We start from the raw sequence: 18,509 nt of genomic DNA on the forward strand, positions 1-18,509 counted from the left end.
CCTCTCTGAAGTTGTGTTTGAACAGAGGAACCAGACAGAGTTGTCTTCTTTCCCCTTTGTTATTTGCTTTATATTTGAGCCATTGTCAAAGAAAATAAGGACTTAAGAAATTCAAGGATATAATTGGTTTGGTAGTCAAGAAGAGATGGCTTTATTTGAAGATGATATTATTTTGTACCTTAAATCCACGGTGGTGCAGCGGTAGCGTTGTTGCCTCACAGCAAGAGGTTCTCCCGTTCGATTCTCGGCTGTGTGGAGTCTGCATGTCCTCCCCATGGTTGGATGGGCGTTCGAAAGACATGCTTAAATGGGCATGCCTTCGTTGAAGGTTGGACGTCGAGCTGGCACCTCAGCGTTTGTGAAAATCTATTGCCAATTATTAGCGGACCGGAGTTCCGCTGTGGCGACCCCTGACTGGGAAAAGTCGAAAGACAAACAGCAACATTATTTTGTACCTGATAAAGCCAGAAAAGGATCAAAATTAGAAGATGCCTCATAAATCCAGTCGTCGTCCTCTCAAAAGGAAACTGCAACAGGTATAGTTAGTTATTAAGGTGAGCATACCGTTATCTTCAAGAGAATGTTTTTGTTTTATTAGTTCAGTAACCATAGTCCAGCTCATAACCTAATTTTTCCAGGTTTTGTAGGTCTTACTTTCATCAAACAAGAGTTGTGATTCTATAGTTGAAAACTGTCTTCTAGTACTAGTGAAAAGATTGAACAAAATCATTTTTAAAACATATGGAGGTTATAATTTTGAATATCCAAGTTGCACAAACACCCAGTAGGATAGCAAAGGTGGGACGACAGGGTCAACCACCCCAGGCGCAAAGCATTAGGGGGCTGCAATCAAGAGTTCCTGAACTTCCTGCAGCAATGCTTTTGTATGTACTGAAATGCCAGTACAGAATGACACTTCACTGTTTTGTGTAGCAAGCTGATTAGTCAGTTTTTTTATTTTCTTTTCTTTACTTTTTCTCTTCAACTGAAGAGCTGGGGAGGGGAGTGTAGTATCGTACTGGTACAAAAGCATCAGCAAAGTCCTTTTTTTTTTTAAGAGCTGAGGAGGCAGGGGATGGATTTGGCCACTGTAGGACACCAGTTGATACAAAACTTCCAATTGGCTTTGTGCAATATTTCAAAGTCCTTTTCTAAGAGCTGACTGGGGAAGGATTTGGGTATTATAGGAAACTGAAAGTCAGTTTTTGCTAGTACTTGAGGGACAAGCGCCATCTGTTAGATGAGACAGCTACAGCTCTGAAAACAACACTAACACACACACACACACACACACACACACACACACACACACACACACACACACACACACACACACTCACTGTTTCTGGTAACAGTGTACAGGAAGCATGAGCTTCTCTCAGCCATATTCTGCTTCTGGCATGTGCTTCCTCCATTGAAGGGGCTTCTTGCCCAATGTCTAGCACTCGCGTGCCACATGCTGCTGAGTGAGCATGGGATATCCCCTGTGAAAGCAGAGGGCAGTAAGGAAACTTTTCACAAGTCTCTTGAGAAGGATCTTGAGATATATACATATATCTATATTTATATCTACATATATATATATATATATATATATATATATATATATATATATATATATATATACATAAACACACACACACATTTATATATATATATATATATATATATATATATATATATATATATGGGTCAACTATACGTGATCGAAATTTCAGAAAACTGACTGATTCCCATATGGCCGAGACCATATGATCAACTTTTGAAATTTCGAACATGTAAAAAAAAAATAAAAACTTACTTACACATTGCTAGCAGGAGGGGCATGCCCCCTGCACTCCCCACACACCCTGCAATTTAAATATACCAGCTCCGAGATCGCACTACAGTGCGGAAGATGGGAATCTTCTCATTCCACACTATACAGAGATGCCCGTTCTGCATGATTGAAATTTCAAAAGTCAATCATATGGTCTCGACCATATGGGAATCAGCTTTCTGAAATTTCGATCATGTGTAGGGGACCCATATATATATATATATATATATATATATATATATATATATATATATGTGTATGTATGTATATGTAGCTATGGATATTTATATATATATATATATATATATATATATATATATATATATATATATATATATATATATATATATATATATATATGTATGGGTCCTAGTTGGAACATCGAAAGTACAGTTCATTGAACCATACTTTTGCGGACCCACTTTAGCAAAAGTGCATTTTTTTGAAAATGCACTTTCACTAAAGAAAAAAAACACATGCAGTTTTCATGTAACGTTAGTTGTACATCAACATGTAGTGTTGATGTACAACTAAGCAAACTATTGCTTAGATCGTGGTACAGTGGGGGTAAGGGAATATTCTCTTTACCCCATTGTAGTGCGATCTCGGAGTGAGAATATTAAAGTAGGAGGGGTGCAGGGGGCATAAGTGTGTTTAGTGGGGTTTTTTTTAATGTTTACTGTTTATTTTTAGTTTTCTGCAAAAGTGCATTTTCGATATAATGCACTTTCGCAGAAGTCAGTTATCAGAAATACAGTTCGATGAACCGTATTTTCGATAGTACAACCTAGATCCATATATAGGATGATGGGAGTTCTGCTGTTATATTGTAGAGTCAGGATTTTGTGCTTAAGCCCTTACCATTTTTACTACACACGCAATTGGTCTTTGCAGTAGTATGTTATCTGTTTTTATGAATGACATAACCCTTCAGAAGGTTTTGCTTTCCTTGAAGCAAACATTTTGTCTCTGGCTTCTACTGTAGATTCTCAAAGTGCACTCAGGACGTGTGCACCCTCACCCTTCATCCCTGCAGGCATTTTTTTTTCCATCATTTCCCTCACAACCTTCTCTAATGCCTAATGAAATGTGGGTCATTTGGTTTATAATCAGGGCTTTTATCTGTGGACAGCATGGAGCCAGTCTGAGATTTAAAGGCAAAGGTAGCTGTCCACTTGATGACTTCTTCATAGGCCTGTTTGCATACTTCAACCCTGCATTTAGGGAATATCATCACTGAAGACCAGTGGTTTCTAGACATAGTCATGGATGGCAGCATACCCCTGAAAGATCTCCAATTTGGAACCTGGTATATCCATAGAACAGCTAAAACACCTTTTTCCTACTCCAAAGAGAGAAAGAGGGACAATGAGTTTTAATCCCATGTTTCTTTATATCCTATATGTTTTTTTCTTTGTGTGGCATCAGAGACTAGGAAATTTCTGCTTACCCTAGACATCAGTGACTTGAATAATTGATACAAGTATGTCAGCTTCCAGAACGTGACTCTCCATAGGGTCATGACCCTGCTGCTGAATGGCAGCTGGATGAAGCCAGTGGATATGAAAAATGCTTTCTTGGCATTTAACTGTCAGGTGTCTGCATAACAAATTATTTTCATTCACTATGGGTGGACAATGCTTTGTTGCCATTTGGTCTCTCTTTTGCACTATAGGTTGCAGACAGTGTAGGTCTTCATAAACTTAATTTTTAGTCAATAATATTGTGCCAGCTTAAGTGAGAAGACGTGAGCATCCAAGAACAGGCCATCCTACCTTTCTTGGACCTTAAGGCAGCAATAATGTTCACAGTATCATTCACATGCCAATGTATTAGTAGCTATAAAGCCATCATGCCTTCCTAATTTACTTTCAGGCCCTTGTAATTAGGTTTTTGAGAGATGGACAATTCCCACTAAGTATACTGTATGCCTTTCCCTTCCTGTAACAGATCCAGTCACTGGTCCTGAAAATGGATACATCATTGAAAGATTGGGGAGCTTACCTTGTTTCCTCCCTTTTTTCATAAAATATTGACTAATTAGAATCAGGGGCTTCAATCAGATGGTGCTACTGGTACTTTATTGCTCTTGAAAGGTTGCTGAGGTCAGAACTTCTACTGCTTTGGTCAGGCAGTCCATCTGTGGTGTGATACAGAAATAAATAAGAAAGTATGCAGTTGCCCTTCCTATGCAGAAAGACATTTGTGATTCTGGCAGTAGTCTACCGACAGAGTATCACCTTGATAGCTGTCCACATTTCAGAGAAAGTGAATATGCTGGTGTGCTCCACAAGTCACAACCCCAGCTCTTTTTTTATACTGAGTATTTGAAATACTTTCTACAGAGGTCCTTAGTGAGACACCTCACGTATTGACTTGTTTCCCACATTCTGTGTTCCATGGACTTATTGTATTGCTTTTCCACCAGTACTCTTGAATATAAACCTATCACAAAATTCTGTGATGAAAATCCAGAACTTATCCTTGCTTCCTAGTGGTCAGAAAGTAGGGTGTGGCTTCAGGCTGTCATGTTGTTGGCAGTATGGGAGCCTAACTATCTACACTCCAAAGAAGTCTCCATCCTTTGGGGCAGTAACCCACTCTACCTGAGGGCCTTATTTCACATTTAGGTCCATTGCTCCCACACTTTTAGTGGAAATCACAGAAGTGATTAAAGCTGCCAAGAAGCCTACTATTCATCAGCGGTATTCTGCTAAATGAAAGAAGTTATCCAGTTTGGAAGAGCTATATCCTGTGTACTTGTATTGCCTCAGCAGATGGTCCTGACTTAACTCCAGCATCCATATTACTTGAGTCATGCATGTTTCAGATGTCTATAACGTCATGTCCTTGTGGACAGCAGAACATATCCCTGACACTGGTTGGTAAAGCATTTCTCTAAAGAGGTTCATCATTGCCTGCATTTGAAGAATACTTCTCAAAGGAGCTTGATATTTATGATTAATGGGGTTGCCCATCCCCTGTTCCACCCAGCTAGTTTAGTAGCTCTGAAGTCTGTATGTTGGAAAAGGCTTCTCTAGGTGGCCATCATATTTGCTGTAGATATTTTAACTATAAGGAGCTCTGTTTGGGATTTTATGAGTTGGGTGGTCTGTAAAGTTAACCCACATTTTTTCCAGAAAATGTCAGATCTTTCAGGAGCTAATTTTCTGTTTTTTCTGTAAAAATGCTATAAAATCACAAATTTAACTATTAGAAAAACACAGCATTTTCATTAAATTTGACATATACCATAGACCTAATTCCCCACAACCCCTATTTCTTTTGTTGGTTTGCTTTAAGGGTTGTACACCTAGAATGTGTTTATATATGTATGTGTATATGTGTGTGTATAAATATATATATATATATATATATATATATATATATATATATATATATGATTATGTACACACACACACATATATATATATACATATTAAGGTAATGATAATGATTGGAAACTACTTGAAATCATAGGTATAGTTACTGGATTTCATGGGATCATAGGTGTATACTAAGCTAACAACTGCTGAGACCTTTAGAAGTCTAGCCAAACATCCCAAATGAATCCCACAAATTGAAGATAACAAGAGATCCTGTAGAGGTACTAGAAATATTTTGTAAATATTATGAAAGTCTGTATAAAGCAGAAAAATATGGAGATCAAGAAATTGTACAAATAAATATGTTTATGAAAGAATTAAATATGCCAAGGTCAAAGGTAGATGAGGCTCATTTACTAACACTTTAGGAGGAGGGGATGAGATAAAAATGGTGATGTATAACCAGTCCACAGGAAAGTCCCCAGGAATAGATGTATTCCTGTGGAAGTTTGGAAGCTAGGAGGGAAAAAATGATGAAGATCTGGAAAGTTTCATTTAATAGTATTTTAAGAGGAGGAGAAGCACCAACATCCTGGAAGAAAGCTATGTGTGACTGTAATACCTAAAGATAGTAAAGACCATCAGAGCCAGTTTCATACAGACCCATTTCAATCCTGAGCCATGATTATAAAGTGTCAGTGTCTATAATGGCTAAAAGAATGGCAAAGGCTATGCCAAAATTGATAAATATGGATCAGTATGGTTTTGTGGAGGGGAAACAAACATTTGACAACATTAACAGAACATTGATCCAGAGGGAAACTGAATGTAGGAAAATACCATTGTTGTTGGTGGGGCTTGATGCAGAGAAAGCATTTGACAGAGTAAGCTGGGTGTTTATGAGCAGGGCAATGGAAGCATTTGCATTCCCTGATAAAATTATATGGTTAATTAGCAGTATATATGAGGGATCAGAGGTGAAAATTAAAATGGGTGGGTTTCCCTCTGATAATTTCTGTTTTGAGCAGAGGAACGAGGCAGGGGTGTCCTCTTTCCCTTTTGTTATTTGTATTATATTTAGAACCATTGGCAAAGAAAGTAAGAGACTCAGAAATTCAAGGATATACTTGGTATGGTAGTCAAGAAAAGCTGGCTCTATTTGCAGATGATATTTTATACCTGATAAAACCACAGAAAAGGATATTTCAGTGTTGTGGAACATTTTGAGGCAGTTTCAAATCTTTTTGAAATAAAACAATTAATGAAGCTAAAACAAAGGCAATAGCTGTATATTATGTACCCACACACAAGCTGGTTCAGCAGTATCCATGTTTATAGGTTCATAGGTTGATACTAGGCTATCTGCCCTAGGGCATTTACAAGCCTAGCCAGAGTGTGTTTGGCTTTTGCCACCCTTCTTAGAATAGTTGACTGTGCCTCTTTATAGTAGGTCACAGAAGATAGCCCATTTAAGGTTAGTTTACCGTGCCTCTGTCTAGCAGTGACACAGAAGAGATCCCAGGGATAAATTTACGATCTCCCATCCAAACGTCAAGATTCTTCTTGAAGAGAGTCATTGAGGGGCTCTGTCTGGCATGGATTGGGATTTTGTTCCAGAGTGAGGGGAGCCTCTGGGATATGAATCTGTCCCTCCAGCATGTTCTGTTTATTTCTGTGCTGAGGTTTAAGTCACTGGAGCGTGTAGTTCTCATGGATTTGGATTTCTTGAGGTGGAGCATGTCCATTAATTCTGGGTTGGACATGGCTTTATACATCAGGCACAGATTGCCTCTGAGTAGGCGGTAAGCAACTGAGTAGAGCTGGAGTTTCTTTAGCCTAACTGCGTAGGGCATCTGTTTGAGTCCCTTGACCCTCTTGGTGAGGTACTTTTGGGGTCTTTCTAGTTGTAGCAGGTGACAGGTAAGGTACATCCCAAATGGGGCATTGTATTCAATTATGGGCCTGATGAGTGATGAGTAGAGGGGCACAATGACCTCTCTTGATCTAGATGTGAACCCCTTCGTGATAAGGTGAGCTATATAGAATGTCTTTCTAACCACTTTGGCAATGTGATTGTCAAAAGAGAGATTGCAATCTTCTTGGGTCCCCAAATCCCTAATTACTTCTTCTGTACTTAATGGATTACCATCTATGTGGTAATTTGTGGGCACTTTGTTTTTCCCAAAGGGGATGACTATGCACTTTTTGGCAGTAAGCTTTAGGCCATGGCTCTGGCACCAGTTATCCGTCTCTGTGAGACCTTTTTGGATGATGCTTGTGTCAGCCGGCGAGTCGATTATGGCCCCCAGTTTGCAGTCATCTGCAAACTTTGTCAGCCATAGTCCTCCTGTGTTAGCCTATACCTCAGAGAAATATATACCGAACAAGAGAGGTCCCAGGACTGAGCCTTGTGGGACGCCACTTGTAACTGGTTTAGAGTCTGACATGGCACCTGCAATTCTGACCATGTGGGTTCTATCCCTAAGCCAGTTTGCAACCCATCTTGTGACATAGGGGTTGATATTTAAGCTGGTGAACTTATTTATGGTGCCCGAGTGGGGTATTGTGTCGAAGGCTTTTGCAAGGTCAAGGTAGGCTATGTGGACTACCTTCCCTTTGTCTATGGCCTTGGTGACTGTTTCAAAGAAATTGACCAGGTTCAAGAGGCAAGATCTGCCCTTAACAAAGCCGAATTGGGTAGGATCCAGTGTTTGGAGGTTCCCAATGTCTTTGTTTATGAGTTCCATGATGATACTCTCCATAGTTTTGCAGACCAGGCTAGTTAGGCTTATAGGGCGATAGTTTCCGGGGTCCGTTGTGGCACCACCTTTATGGAGTGGGACCACTGTTGCAGTGTGCCATTTTCTGGGTACATATCCTGTTGTAAGGCTGAGACTGAACAGTAATTTTCAGTGAGGGTTCAGTTCTTCTTGGAGCTCATGTAAAATGCAGCCTGAGACACCGTCCGGTCCCATTGATGCTGTGTTTTTTGCTTTGGAGAGGGCAGCTCTCACCTGTGCATCTGTGATGTCAGGGAGGCTACACTCTGTTGGGATAGTCATTTGCTCATTTGGGGGGAAGGGGGGGAGAAGTTTGCACTGAACCTGCCTGCCAGGATGTTGGCAATGTCTGTGGGTTCAGTGTATTTTTTGTCATTTTGAACTAACTCAGAGCATATCTGGGAGTTTCCACCCTGATTTCTGACATAACTAAAGAAAGCCTTGTGATTATCTTTAGCGTCTTGTGCAATTTTTCTTTCAAAGCTAGCCTTAGATGATTTTATGAGGGATTGTAGTTTCTTGCTAGTACTGATCAGAGTTGCCTTCCCTTTCAGGGATTTTGCTCTATTATGTAGTAGCTTCCTCCTTCTGTTGTACAGCTTATTTATGGCTGCCTTTGGAGGAATGTGTCTTGGTTTTATTTGGGATAGCACGATCCGTGCATTCCTGTAGGTATCCATAGAATGTGTTTGTAAAGGATTCTGCGGTTTGGGCCGTATTTTCCACTGGCCTTGGGGCTTTGAAGGATTCCAACTCGGTTTTGAGAAGTGGTAGGTTTGCTTTTGAGAAGTTTTTGACCGTGGTTTCCTTTGCTGGGGGTGGGGACGGGATATGGATGTCCATAGTGATTAATTTATGGTCAGATCTTACCAATGAGGGGTATACCTCTGGTATGGAACAGAGTCCCCATGTTAGTGATGATCAGGTCCAATATGTTTTCCCCTCTTGTGGGAGTGGTGACCAGTTGTTCCATAGCATTTGAGTTTATAAATTCTAGGAACCATTGGGCTAGGGTGTTGGGGCTTCAGTAGTGCTCCCAGTCTATGTTTGAGTAGTTAAAATCACCCAATATAATGGTGTTTGGAGAGACCTTCATATTCTCCAGTGTCTTCAGGAAAGCCGAGTGGGGTTCCTGAGTTTGGGAGGGTGGTCTGTAGCAGGCTACAAACTGGAAGGCAGTTTTGCCCACTGTTAGTTGCACATGGATGGTCTCAGATGCTTCGTGCAGTGCCACTAGCCTGGAGGTATGGGTATCTTTGATGAATATGGAAACTCCCCCTTTTCTTGTGGTTCGGTCCGAGTTTTGTGGCCGAAAAGCATGGTATGAGGTATAGCCTGGTAGTGCTGGGGTGCTGTTGGGAGCCTTGAACCAGGTTTCTGTTACTGCACAGATATCGATATTCTCCATACTGAGGAGAGCCTCGAGTGCGTGCATCTTGAGGTTTAGACTTCTGGCGTTGAGCAGCATTACCCTTAGTTTCTTTTTCCTTGTGTTGTCTAAGGAGGTGGGTTTGTCTTTTGAGCCTTGCCTAAAAAAGGCACTATGGGGGGTGGCAAGAGCCTTGGACAGTATTCGAAAACCCAGGGGTGACAGGTGCAAGCCGTCCCTAGCGAAGCAACGTGGCTTGTCAAGCATGTCATCCCAGGCTGACAGACACTGGATCCCCTTTGAGTGACACCAATACTTTAGCCAATTGTTGAAATTGATCATTTTGTCTTTATACTGTGGTATAATTCTTGGTGAGGGTAAGATGCTACTCAAGGTCAGGGTCATACAGGCCTGGGCCACATGATCAGAGAGCTCCTCTATGTCTCTTTTCATGTAATCCAGGGAGGTATGTCTCAGGTCATTCACACCAGCATGGACAATGACGGAGTCATATTTGTACTTGCTTTGGAGTGACCTGAGTGCTTGTGTTATGTGGCGGATCCTGGCACCCAATAGGCAGCTTACAGTGACCTTCTCCTTGTTCAGCCTGGTGAGAGGGACGTCAGTGTGTCTGACAATAGAGTCACCTATTACAAGTGTATTAGGTGTGTTGTTTAGCCTTAAGGGCTGTGACTGTGTGGCATACTGACTTTGTGAATTATGTGATACGTGGGTATTGTTGTGGGGTAGCAGTTGCTTGGATGTCTGCTTTGGAGGTCTCTGTTGCTTGGGCAGATTTTTATTTAGAGCCTCTGAGTATGTTTTTGTGTGTTTATGTGTTTGGTTTGCTGTTGCGATAGGTCTATGTGTGACTGGATTTGTGGTGTGTGTGATTACCTTCTCCTCCAGACTGACCGTGCCAGTACTATGTTGAGAGAGCTCAGCCTTCAGTTTGGTTATATAGTTGCATCTCTCACATATATTTGAGCTTGTTGGGAAGAGGAGAGGGTGGTCTGTGTACATAAGGCAGTTGTAACATTGCCTCAAGATTCCCATATTCACCAGCTGGACTGGACAGTAAACCTGAACCTGACTTTTGGACATGCCAGAATAGTATAAGGAATTACTTTTTGACTTGATCAAAAAGGACCAATAGGGAGCCAAGTACTTAAAGGGAGTATAAGAGGGTGTAGTGCTTTAGTTTATTAGTGCTTACTTATAAGACACTTATCCTAGCTACTGTGTTTTATAAGGAAAATAGAGTGCTTACTTTGAGATTTGGAAAACTTCTAAGGGAAAAAGTGAAGAGCAGACTTTGTGGAGCCGGGAATACTTTAAACCTGATTAAGTGGCGCTGCCCGATGCTGTGCTATGCACAAAAATGCGCAAAAGAGGGTTTTAAGAGAGGGGGATCAAGGAGTTTGGAATTGACCCAAAATGGCCAATAAAACTACAGTTTCTAGGCAGTAACCACTGCCACTGGTGAACACAGAGACTTCCCTTTAGCCCAAGCAAGCAATGGCCCCCAAGAAAAGTACAAACAGTTCAGAACAGCAAATCTGTAACTGAACTTTTTTTTTAAATTTCAGAAAGTGGGGAAAAAAGCAAGATTTTTTTGTTTTGTTTAAAGATAGCAGAGATACATAAGTAGCAACAAGTTAGAACAGTGCAATAAATGACCCCACACTTGAGTGCTAGGCCAGAGACAGGTAAAATGCAAGTTTTAAGAAAAAAACGATTTTAAAATAAGTGCAACACGGGAAATGCAGTAAACAGGCTCTAGATGTGTTCTAAATACAGTTCCTAATACAGATATCAAGTTTAGCAAGCTGGAAAATGCCAAAAAGTAGGTGGCAATGCAGAAATCTTAACAAATAATCTGAAGAAAAATACTTAAAATCTCAAAAGTGGCTCCTTTCTTCTCTCAGCATTTTCTCCTCTTGGTGGGTGCTTCACCAACAGCCAACAAGTCTGAAAAGATGCCAAAACCACGAGGCAATCGGGTTATAAGAGAGGGGGATCAAGGAGTTTGGAATTGACCCAAAATGGCCAATAAAACTACAGTTTCTAGGCAGTAACCACTCCTACAGGGGCAGGCAGGCTGTTCAGTGTTTACCACTGCCACTGATGAACACAGAGACTTCCCTTTAGCCCAAGCAAGCAATGGCCTCCAAGAAACTTACAAACAGTTCAGAACAGCAAATCTGTAACTCAACTTTCTTTTTAAATTTCAGAAAGTGGGAAAAAAGCAAGATTTTTTGTTTTTTTTTGTTTAAACATAGCAGAGATACACACGTAGCAACAAGTTAGAACAGTGCAATAAATGACCCCACAGTTGAGTGCTAGGCCAGAGATAGGTAAAATACAAGTTTTAAGAAAAAACTATTTTAAAATAAGTGCAACACAGGAAATGCAGTAAACAGGCTCTAGATGTGTTCTAAATACAGTTCCTAATACAGATATCAAGTTTAGCAAGCTGGAAAATGCCAAAAAGTAGGTGGCAATGCAGAAATCTTAACAAATAATCTGAAGAAAAATACTTAAAATCTCAAAAGTGGCTCCTTTCTTCTCTCAGCGTTTTCTCCTCTTGGTGGGTGCTTCACCAATAGCCAACAAGTCTGAAAAGACGCCAAAACCACGAGGCAGTCGGGTTTTAAGAGAGGGGGATCAAGGAGTTTGGAATTGACCCAAAATGGCCAATAAAAGTACAGTTTCTAGGCAGTAACCACTCCCACAGGGGCAGGCAGGCTGTTCAGTGTTTACCACTGCCACGGATGAACACAGAGACTTCCCTTTAGCCCAAGCAAGCAATGGCCTCCAAGAAACTTACAAACAGTTCAGAACAGCAAATGTGTAACTGAACTTTTTTTTAAATTTCAGAAAGTGGGAAAAAAGCAAGATTTTTTTTTTGTTTTGTTTAAAGATAGCAGAGATACACAAGTAACAACAAGTTAGAACAGTGCAATAAATGACCCCACACTTGAGTGCTAGGCCAGAGACAGGTAAAATGCAAGTTTTAAGAAAAAAACGATTTTAAAATAAGTGCAACATAGGAAATGCAGTAAACAGGCTCTATATGTGTTCTAAATACAGTTTCTAATACAGATATCAAGTTTAGCAAGCTGGAATGTGCCAAAAAGTAGGCGGCAATGCAGAAATCTTAACAAATAATCTGAAGAAAAATACTTAAAATCTGAAAAGTGGCTCCTTTCTTCTCTCATCGTTTTCTCCTCTTGGTGGGTGCTTCACCAACAGCCGACAAGTCTGTTTATGGAGATATGATAAAACGAAGTACTTAGGAGTATGGATTAAAAATGATTCTGGTGTAGCAGCAAAGGATATGTGGGAAGAGACTAAATAAAAGCTAATTCAAAAACTGAAAAGTTGGAAGCTCTGTTATATGCATATGGATAGTAAGATATAAGCAGTTAAATATGTTTTTAGTCCCTTTAGTGATATATATAGGTCAGGCATATTTTTATCAACCAGAGGAGAAGTTGTGTGATAGCATTTAATAAAGAGCTGAAGGATTTTATCTGGGAGGGAAGACCGCAAGAGTCAAGTGGGATAAGCTGATTCTTTCAGTTGAACAAGACAGTTTGGGATTGCCCAATTTGAAGGAGTATTTCAGAGCTACAAAATTAAGACTCCTATACATAGCACAAGCAGAAACTATTAATTCAAACTGGAAATGGATGATGAAACAGCGAGGAAGCTCAAGAAACAAGGAGAGGCTGAGATTATGGTTACAGATCCTTAAGGAGAATAACAATAACCATACAGAATATTATAGTCATAAAGTAGCAGAAAGTATTCTAATTGCTAAGCCAATATGGGAATAGAGAAAGGAGATTCTGCCATTAGGGATGACTGCAATTAGGGATACAGACAATAAGCAAGAGGGGACTGGAATTTACTGGAGAAAACTGGCAAAAGAACCAAGGTATTGGGAGCAAATAATTAGAGAGGGAAGGATAACAGTATAGGAAGAGAGAAAAAATACACCCCAACCAACTCCATCCACCTAATGCAAGAAATACACCTAGACTTGAAACCAAGCTGAAAAATGAAGACACATCAGGGTGGAATAAAAACTTTTTACTGGTGTTTCCCAGTACCTTGGCTCAAAAGCCTTTCAAAGGAAGTAATTTTTACACCCAAAGACATACTATATTTAAATATACATCAATTAGGCTTGGTAAGACTCATTCAATTATAAAAGTGCTAAACAGTGAATATTACTCATTAACCCTTCACTGTCTTGTTCATCCAAATCTTAATACATCAAAAACACTTGTATATATAAATGAATGAACCATAGTGCATAATAAATAATAAATGCACATCTTTTAAACATCCTCTAAAACCTCTTTTTTTACATCTTTTTGACACCTTCTTAACATCTTTTAAGCATCTTTTTAACAAGTCCAAGTTGTGTGACACATGAGGTTAGATACACGTGAATATACACAATATGACCAAAGTAAAATAACACATTCACTTAATTGCTATAATAGCATAATATATAAAGAAAATTTTGTGACCAAGTTACATCTAAATAACATACCTTGTGAGAGAAGAAAACATTTAAGAAGAGAAATATCACGTTACATAGGAATAAACCAAAAATCAAACTCTTACAACATTAAGACAAACAATTTATTAACAAATATTAGTATTGAATTTCTGATTTAATCCTCTGGGGAATAATGTACCATAATTAATAATGAATTTGGTCTCTGATTTTAATAATTCAGTCAGAAAAACATCACCCTATCTGTTGAGTGGTTTAGCCAGAACACTAAAAAATAAACTGGAATCAACACCAGCATGAACTGTCTGAAAATGAGAATATATGCAAAGAGAAAGAAATAGGGGTATTCTAAGTGAAAGACTGGCACTGGTAGATATTTTAATATAATCTAGAACAGAAGCTGCTGTTAAAAAGGAATAATTAGTAGAGCATACAAAATATTACATGATAACTATAAGAATCAATCAGAGCAGGTTAGAAAGGATTGGAAAGAGTGATTAGATAAGCAATTCACAAGGAAACAGTGGGAGAATATATTTGTATGTCTCTCAAATATGCAACACAGTCTAGAATATTTAGGATCTTTGCTTGGAAGTGTTTACAGAGGTATTTTTATATCTCAAGTAGACTACAGAGAATTTTTCTTCAGGTAGACCGCACATGTTGGAAGTATGATGAGGAGAAAGAGGTAATTGGGAACATATTTTTTGGAAGTTTAATGGGTTGGCAGACTTTAAAGATTCCTTCCAGGCTGCTCTGTCAGAGATACTGGGTGAGCAAATTGTTGTAACTAAGGAAATGATTTTTGAGCTATGATACAGAATCGGAATTGCCAAGACGTAGTAAGGCCTTGCTGAGTCTAATTATGCTGGCTGCCAAAGAAGCAATTAATAGAAAATGGAAAACAAAGTCTAATAGTAGAGATAAAACAACTGGAATTGGGATCTTTGGAAAAGGGTATTAGCAAACTACATAGAAAAAAACGGGAACTGTGGGAGCAATCCAGAGGAGGAATGAGGTTTAAAAGAAGGCATTATATGACGAAGCTGTATAATGTTTGACTGACAATGACTGGATAGATTATAAGTGATGTATACTATTTGCAGCTAAAATTATGTCAATATGGTTTGTTTTCATTTAATGTATTATTGCCTATGTCATATGTGATAATTTAATAAAAATGTTTCTTGTTTAAAAAATAATTACAAAAATGAATCCCACAAATTTGTGTGCTGGCCTTTGCATGTCTAACCAGGCTTCCCAAATGTATCCCATAAGTTTGTATGCCTTAGAGGTTATTTTCAGGGGCTTATATAAGCTAGGACAAGGTTTACAGGCTGCCTTTGTCCATTAGAGACATGCTTTTTAGACCTGGGATATATTTTCGATTTCCCATCCACTAGTCCAGGTTTCTCCTGAATAGAGTTATGGAATAGCTCTGCTTTACATGGATGGGAATTCTATTCCAAAGAAGGGGAGTTCTCTGAGTCGTATACTTGTCTCTCCAACATGTCCTATTTATGTTGCAAGCAAAATTTAATCCCTACATCAAGTAAGCCAGATGCTACTTATTTTGTAGATTATGCTAAAGGTCCATCAGAGTGGGATCCATGGATGCCTTGCTTGCCAGGCATAGATCATCTCTCAACCATCTGTAAGAAAGAGAGTAGAGATAGGGCTTTGTGCCAGTCTTCATTTGATATTCTGTTTATGCCTTGTATTCTGTTTGTGAGAAACCTCTGCGGATGTTCCAGTTGTTTCATGTGACTGATCAGGTACATAGCAATAGGGGCTTTGATGTGACTGATGAAGGTTGAATACAGTAGAACAATGACTTCCTTGACCTAGACAATATACTCTTACTTATAAGTTGAGCGACACAGAATAATTTCCTTACTACCTTAGACACGTGTTGCTCAAAAGCCAGGTTGCTATCTACATACTTACCAAAATCCCTGACTTACTGGTTCTGCTCTTAGAAGTGTGTTATTGATGAGGTAATTTCCTAGGGTGGCTGATTTCCCAAAAGGTACTATTATGCATATCTTAATTTCCTTTTTTTAAGAACCATCAGTGTCCCAAGAACTGTCCTTATATTGTCTGTCCGTATCCCTGGTTTCATATTTGGCAGTACAGGAGCCTATCCAACTACAAGCCAAAGAATTCTCCATCTGTTAGGGCAGTAACAAAGTCAGTGTCACAGAGCACCCTTCATATATTGGCTATGTACTGTTAGGGCAGGTTTTTCTTAAGGAGGGTTCCCAAGTTCATGAAGCTAGACTAGGTTCTTGTTTGTTTTGATCTAGGGAGGGAGGGACTTGTAGTATGCAGTAAACTGCCAGCTGGAAAATGCTGCAACTGAAGGTCACTTTACCAAGGTGTGGTTGCTTCCAATGATTGTTTTAAAATATCTCCAGTATAGATTTTTGTGCCAGAGCCATCTTGTTATTGAATTGTACCTTCAACAAACACTATTGATTTGACTGAGATTTCAAGAATCTGTGTCTTAATCTGAATGGGTTGATAATCCCTGTTCAACAGAGACTTGAGAAGAAAAGCTCCATGTTATAATGATGAAAGGCTTTGTACAAGTATCAAATAGTAGAACAGGACTGGTCCCATTCAAAACATCTAAAACCCATAACATCTAATTTCATAACATTGAGACCAGAACATGTAAAACCCATAACATTGAATTTCATAACATCTAACAGTACAAATCACATGAAAATAACATCCCCTCCACATATAATGGCACCAAACTACCAAACACACTTTTTACTATGTTTCTGCAGGGGGTCTTGATACAGTGCGGTTAGGAAATTCACTTTTTTCCACTGTAGTGCGATCTTGGAGTTGGTATATTTAATTTATGGGGGGGGGGCGGAGCCCCCCACATGGGAGGTGCAGGGGGGCTTACCCCCCTGCAAAAATATAGTAAAAAGTGTGTTTGGTAGTTTGGTGTCATTATATGTGGAGGGGATGTTATTTTCTTGTGATTTGTAGTGTTAGATGTTATGAAGTTCGATGTTATGGGTTTTAGATGTTGTGGATTTTAGATGTTCTGGTCTCAATGTTATGAAATTAGATGTTATGGGTTTTAGATGTTTCAAAGTACACCCAAACAGGACACATATTATTTTAATCTTCTTCTTCTTTCGGCTTTTCCCAGTTAGGGGTCGCCACAGCGGATCACCTGTCCGCTCATGATTGACAGTGGAGTTTTACAGTGTTGAGTTGCCAGCCCGGTGCCCAACCTTCCACAGAAAGCACACACATGCACACACTCACACCTAGGGCCAGTTTAGAGTGTCCAATCCACCTACAGCATGTCTTAGTGATGTGGGAGGAAACCGGAGCACCCGGAGGAAACCCACGCGACCACAGGGAGGACATGCAGACTCCGCACAGAAGGCACCCCAGCCGAGGATCGAACTGGATAACCTCTTGCTGTGAGGTGGCAACGCTAACTGCTGCACCACTGCGGCCACCTCCACACATAATTATTTTAATAAAAAGAGAAAAAGAAACATGGGTTTATATTAGTTTGGCATACATACTTAGTGTAGCCCAAAAGAGATTATAAGCACAATATAAAATCGGTTTAGCATAGATACATATTTCCATCAATTAAGTGGAGAGACTTGACTAGTCAGTTAATAGTGTTGGTTGAAATTAGTGGGAGAAAGTGACAAAGTTTGATAAGACTATAGAGACTATAGATCTGGGTTGATCTGGCTCAAGATAATGATCTTAAATGAGAGTAGCGGTTATGATTGTCTTGTTAGGTTTGATGAGGCATGAACATAAGGAGGAAAAATGTTTTATTTTTAATTTTTTAAGCTCTTTTGTAGAAAAGAAGTTTTAGGCTATATTCTCCCCATATGCGCCTTACTTCATTGTTTCAGAATTCAGCTTTCTAAGATTTTGCCTTTTTGCCTTCTTCCCTTCTTCCCTTTCTGACTCCACAGAAAATCTGAATTTTCCTGTTTTGTTTTCTTCTCCACAGTTACCAACTACAGAAGACCTCCAAAGCAAATATCAGCAGGTACATAGTCAGCAATGAGTTTGTCTGCAAGGATACTGTCTACAATGGGTGCTTATTATCCTCCCACTATCCCTGTGTCTTGATGCTCTGAGTATATTGTTTTTAGCCGCTTGTTTGTTTGGGTTTCCCATAGGAGAGTATATTGTTTTTATACCCTTGTATGACTGCTTTCCCTTAGGAGAATATATTGTTTTTAATAACCTTGTATGTTTATGTTTTCCTTAAGAGAGTATACTGTTTTTATTCCTTTTTATGTTTGTGTTTCCCATGTTGTCAGCTATGCCACTTGTGAATGGGGAATGGATTGAACAGCAAAGGGGCCGAGCCCTCTTTCCTAACATAGGGATGAAAAGGTTTCACAACTCTTCCAAAGCCTAGATATCAGGAGAGGAAATCCCACTTTATCCACTGCAAAAGGCTCCTTGCATATTAAATGATATGAGGAGTACATAGCTATTATATTAAAGGGAAATCAGACCAACATTTTTTCTCTTTATCGTATTGCTCCCTTGCTACCAACCACTGAATCCACCCATTTGGACTCAAACCCATTTGTTCTCTCATACTGGATATCAGTAACATAGAGGCAACAGCCTTCTGGAGGGGCCATCTTATACAGATATTTCTGCTGGT

The 18,509-nt window shown here is 39.5% G+C and overlaps 1 protein-coding gene across 4 annotated transcripts in view; it reads left to right on the plus strand.

Moving 5' to 3' along the window:
- LOC122816558 (katanin interacting protein) overlaps window positions 1-18,509 on the plus strand; it is a 3,576,055-nt gene that overhangs the window by 2,905,977 nt on the left and 651,569 nt on the right. For 3 of the 4 annotated variants that reach the window (XM_044089422.1, XM_044089419.1, XM_044089420.1), the window contains exon 20: window positions 17,838-17,876. The exons of the other annotated variant lie outside the window; for it this stretch is intronic. In XM_044089422.1, the coding sequence (XP_043945357.1) occupies window positions 17,838-17,876 (39 nt within the window). The remainder of the gene's footprint in view (window positions 1-17,837; window positions 17,877-18,509) is intronic. 4 annotated transcript variants of the gene reach the window in all.

This window comes from Protopterus annectens, chromosome 12.part0 (genome assembly GCF_019279795.1).
Source record: "Protopterus annectens isolate FY-2018-M chromosome 12.part0, PAN1.0, whole genome shotgun sequence".
Taxonomy (NCBI): Eukaryota; Metazoa; Chordata; order Ceratodontiformes; family Protopteridae; genus Protopterus; species Protopterus annectens.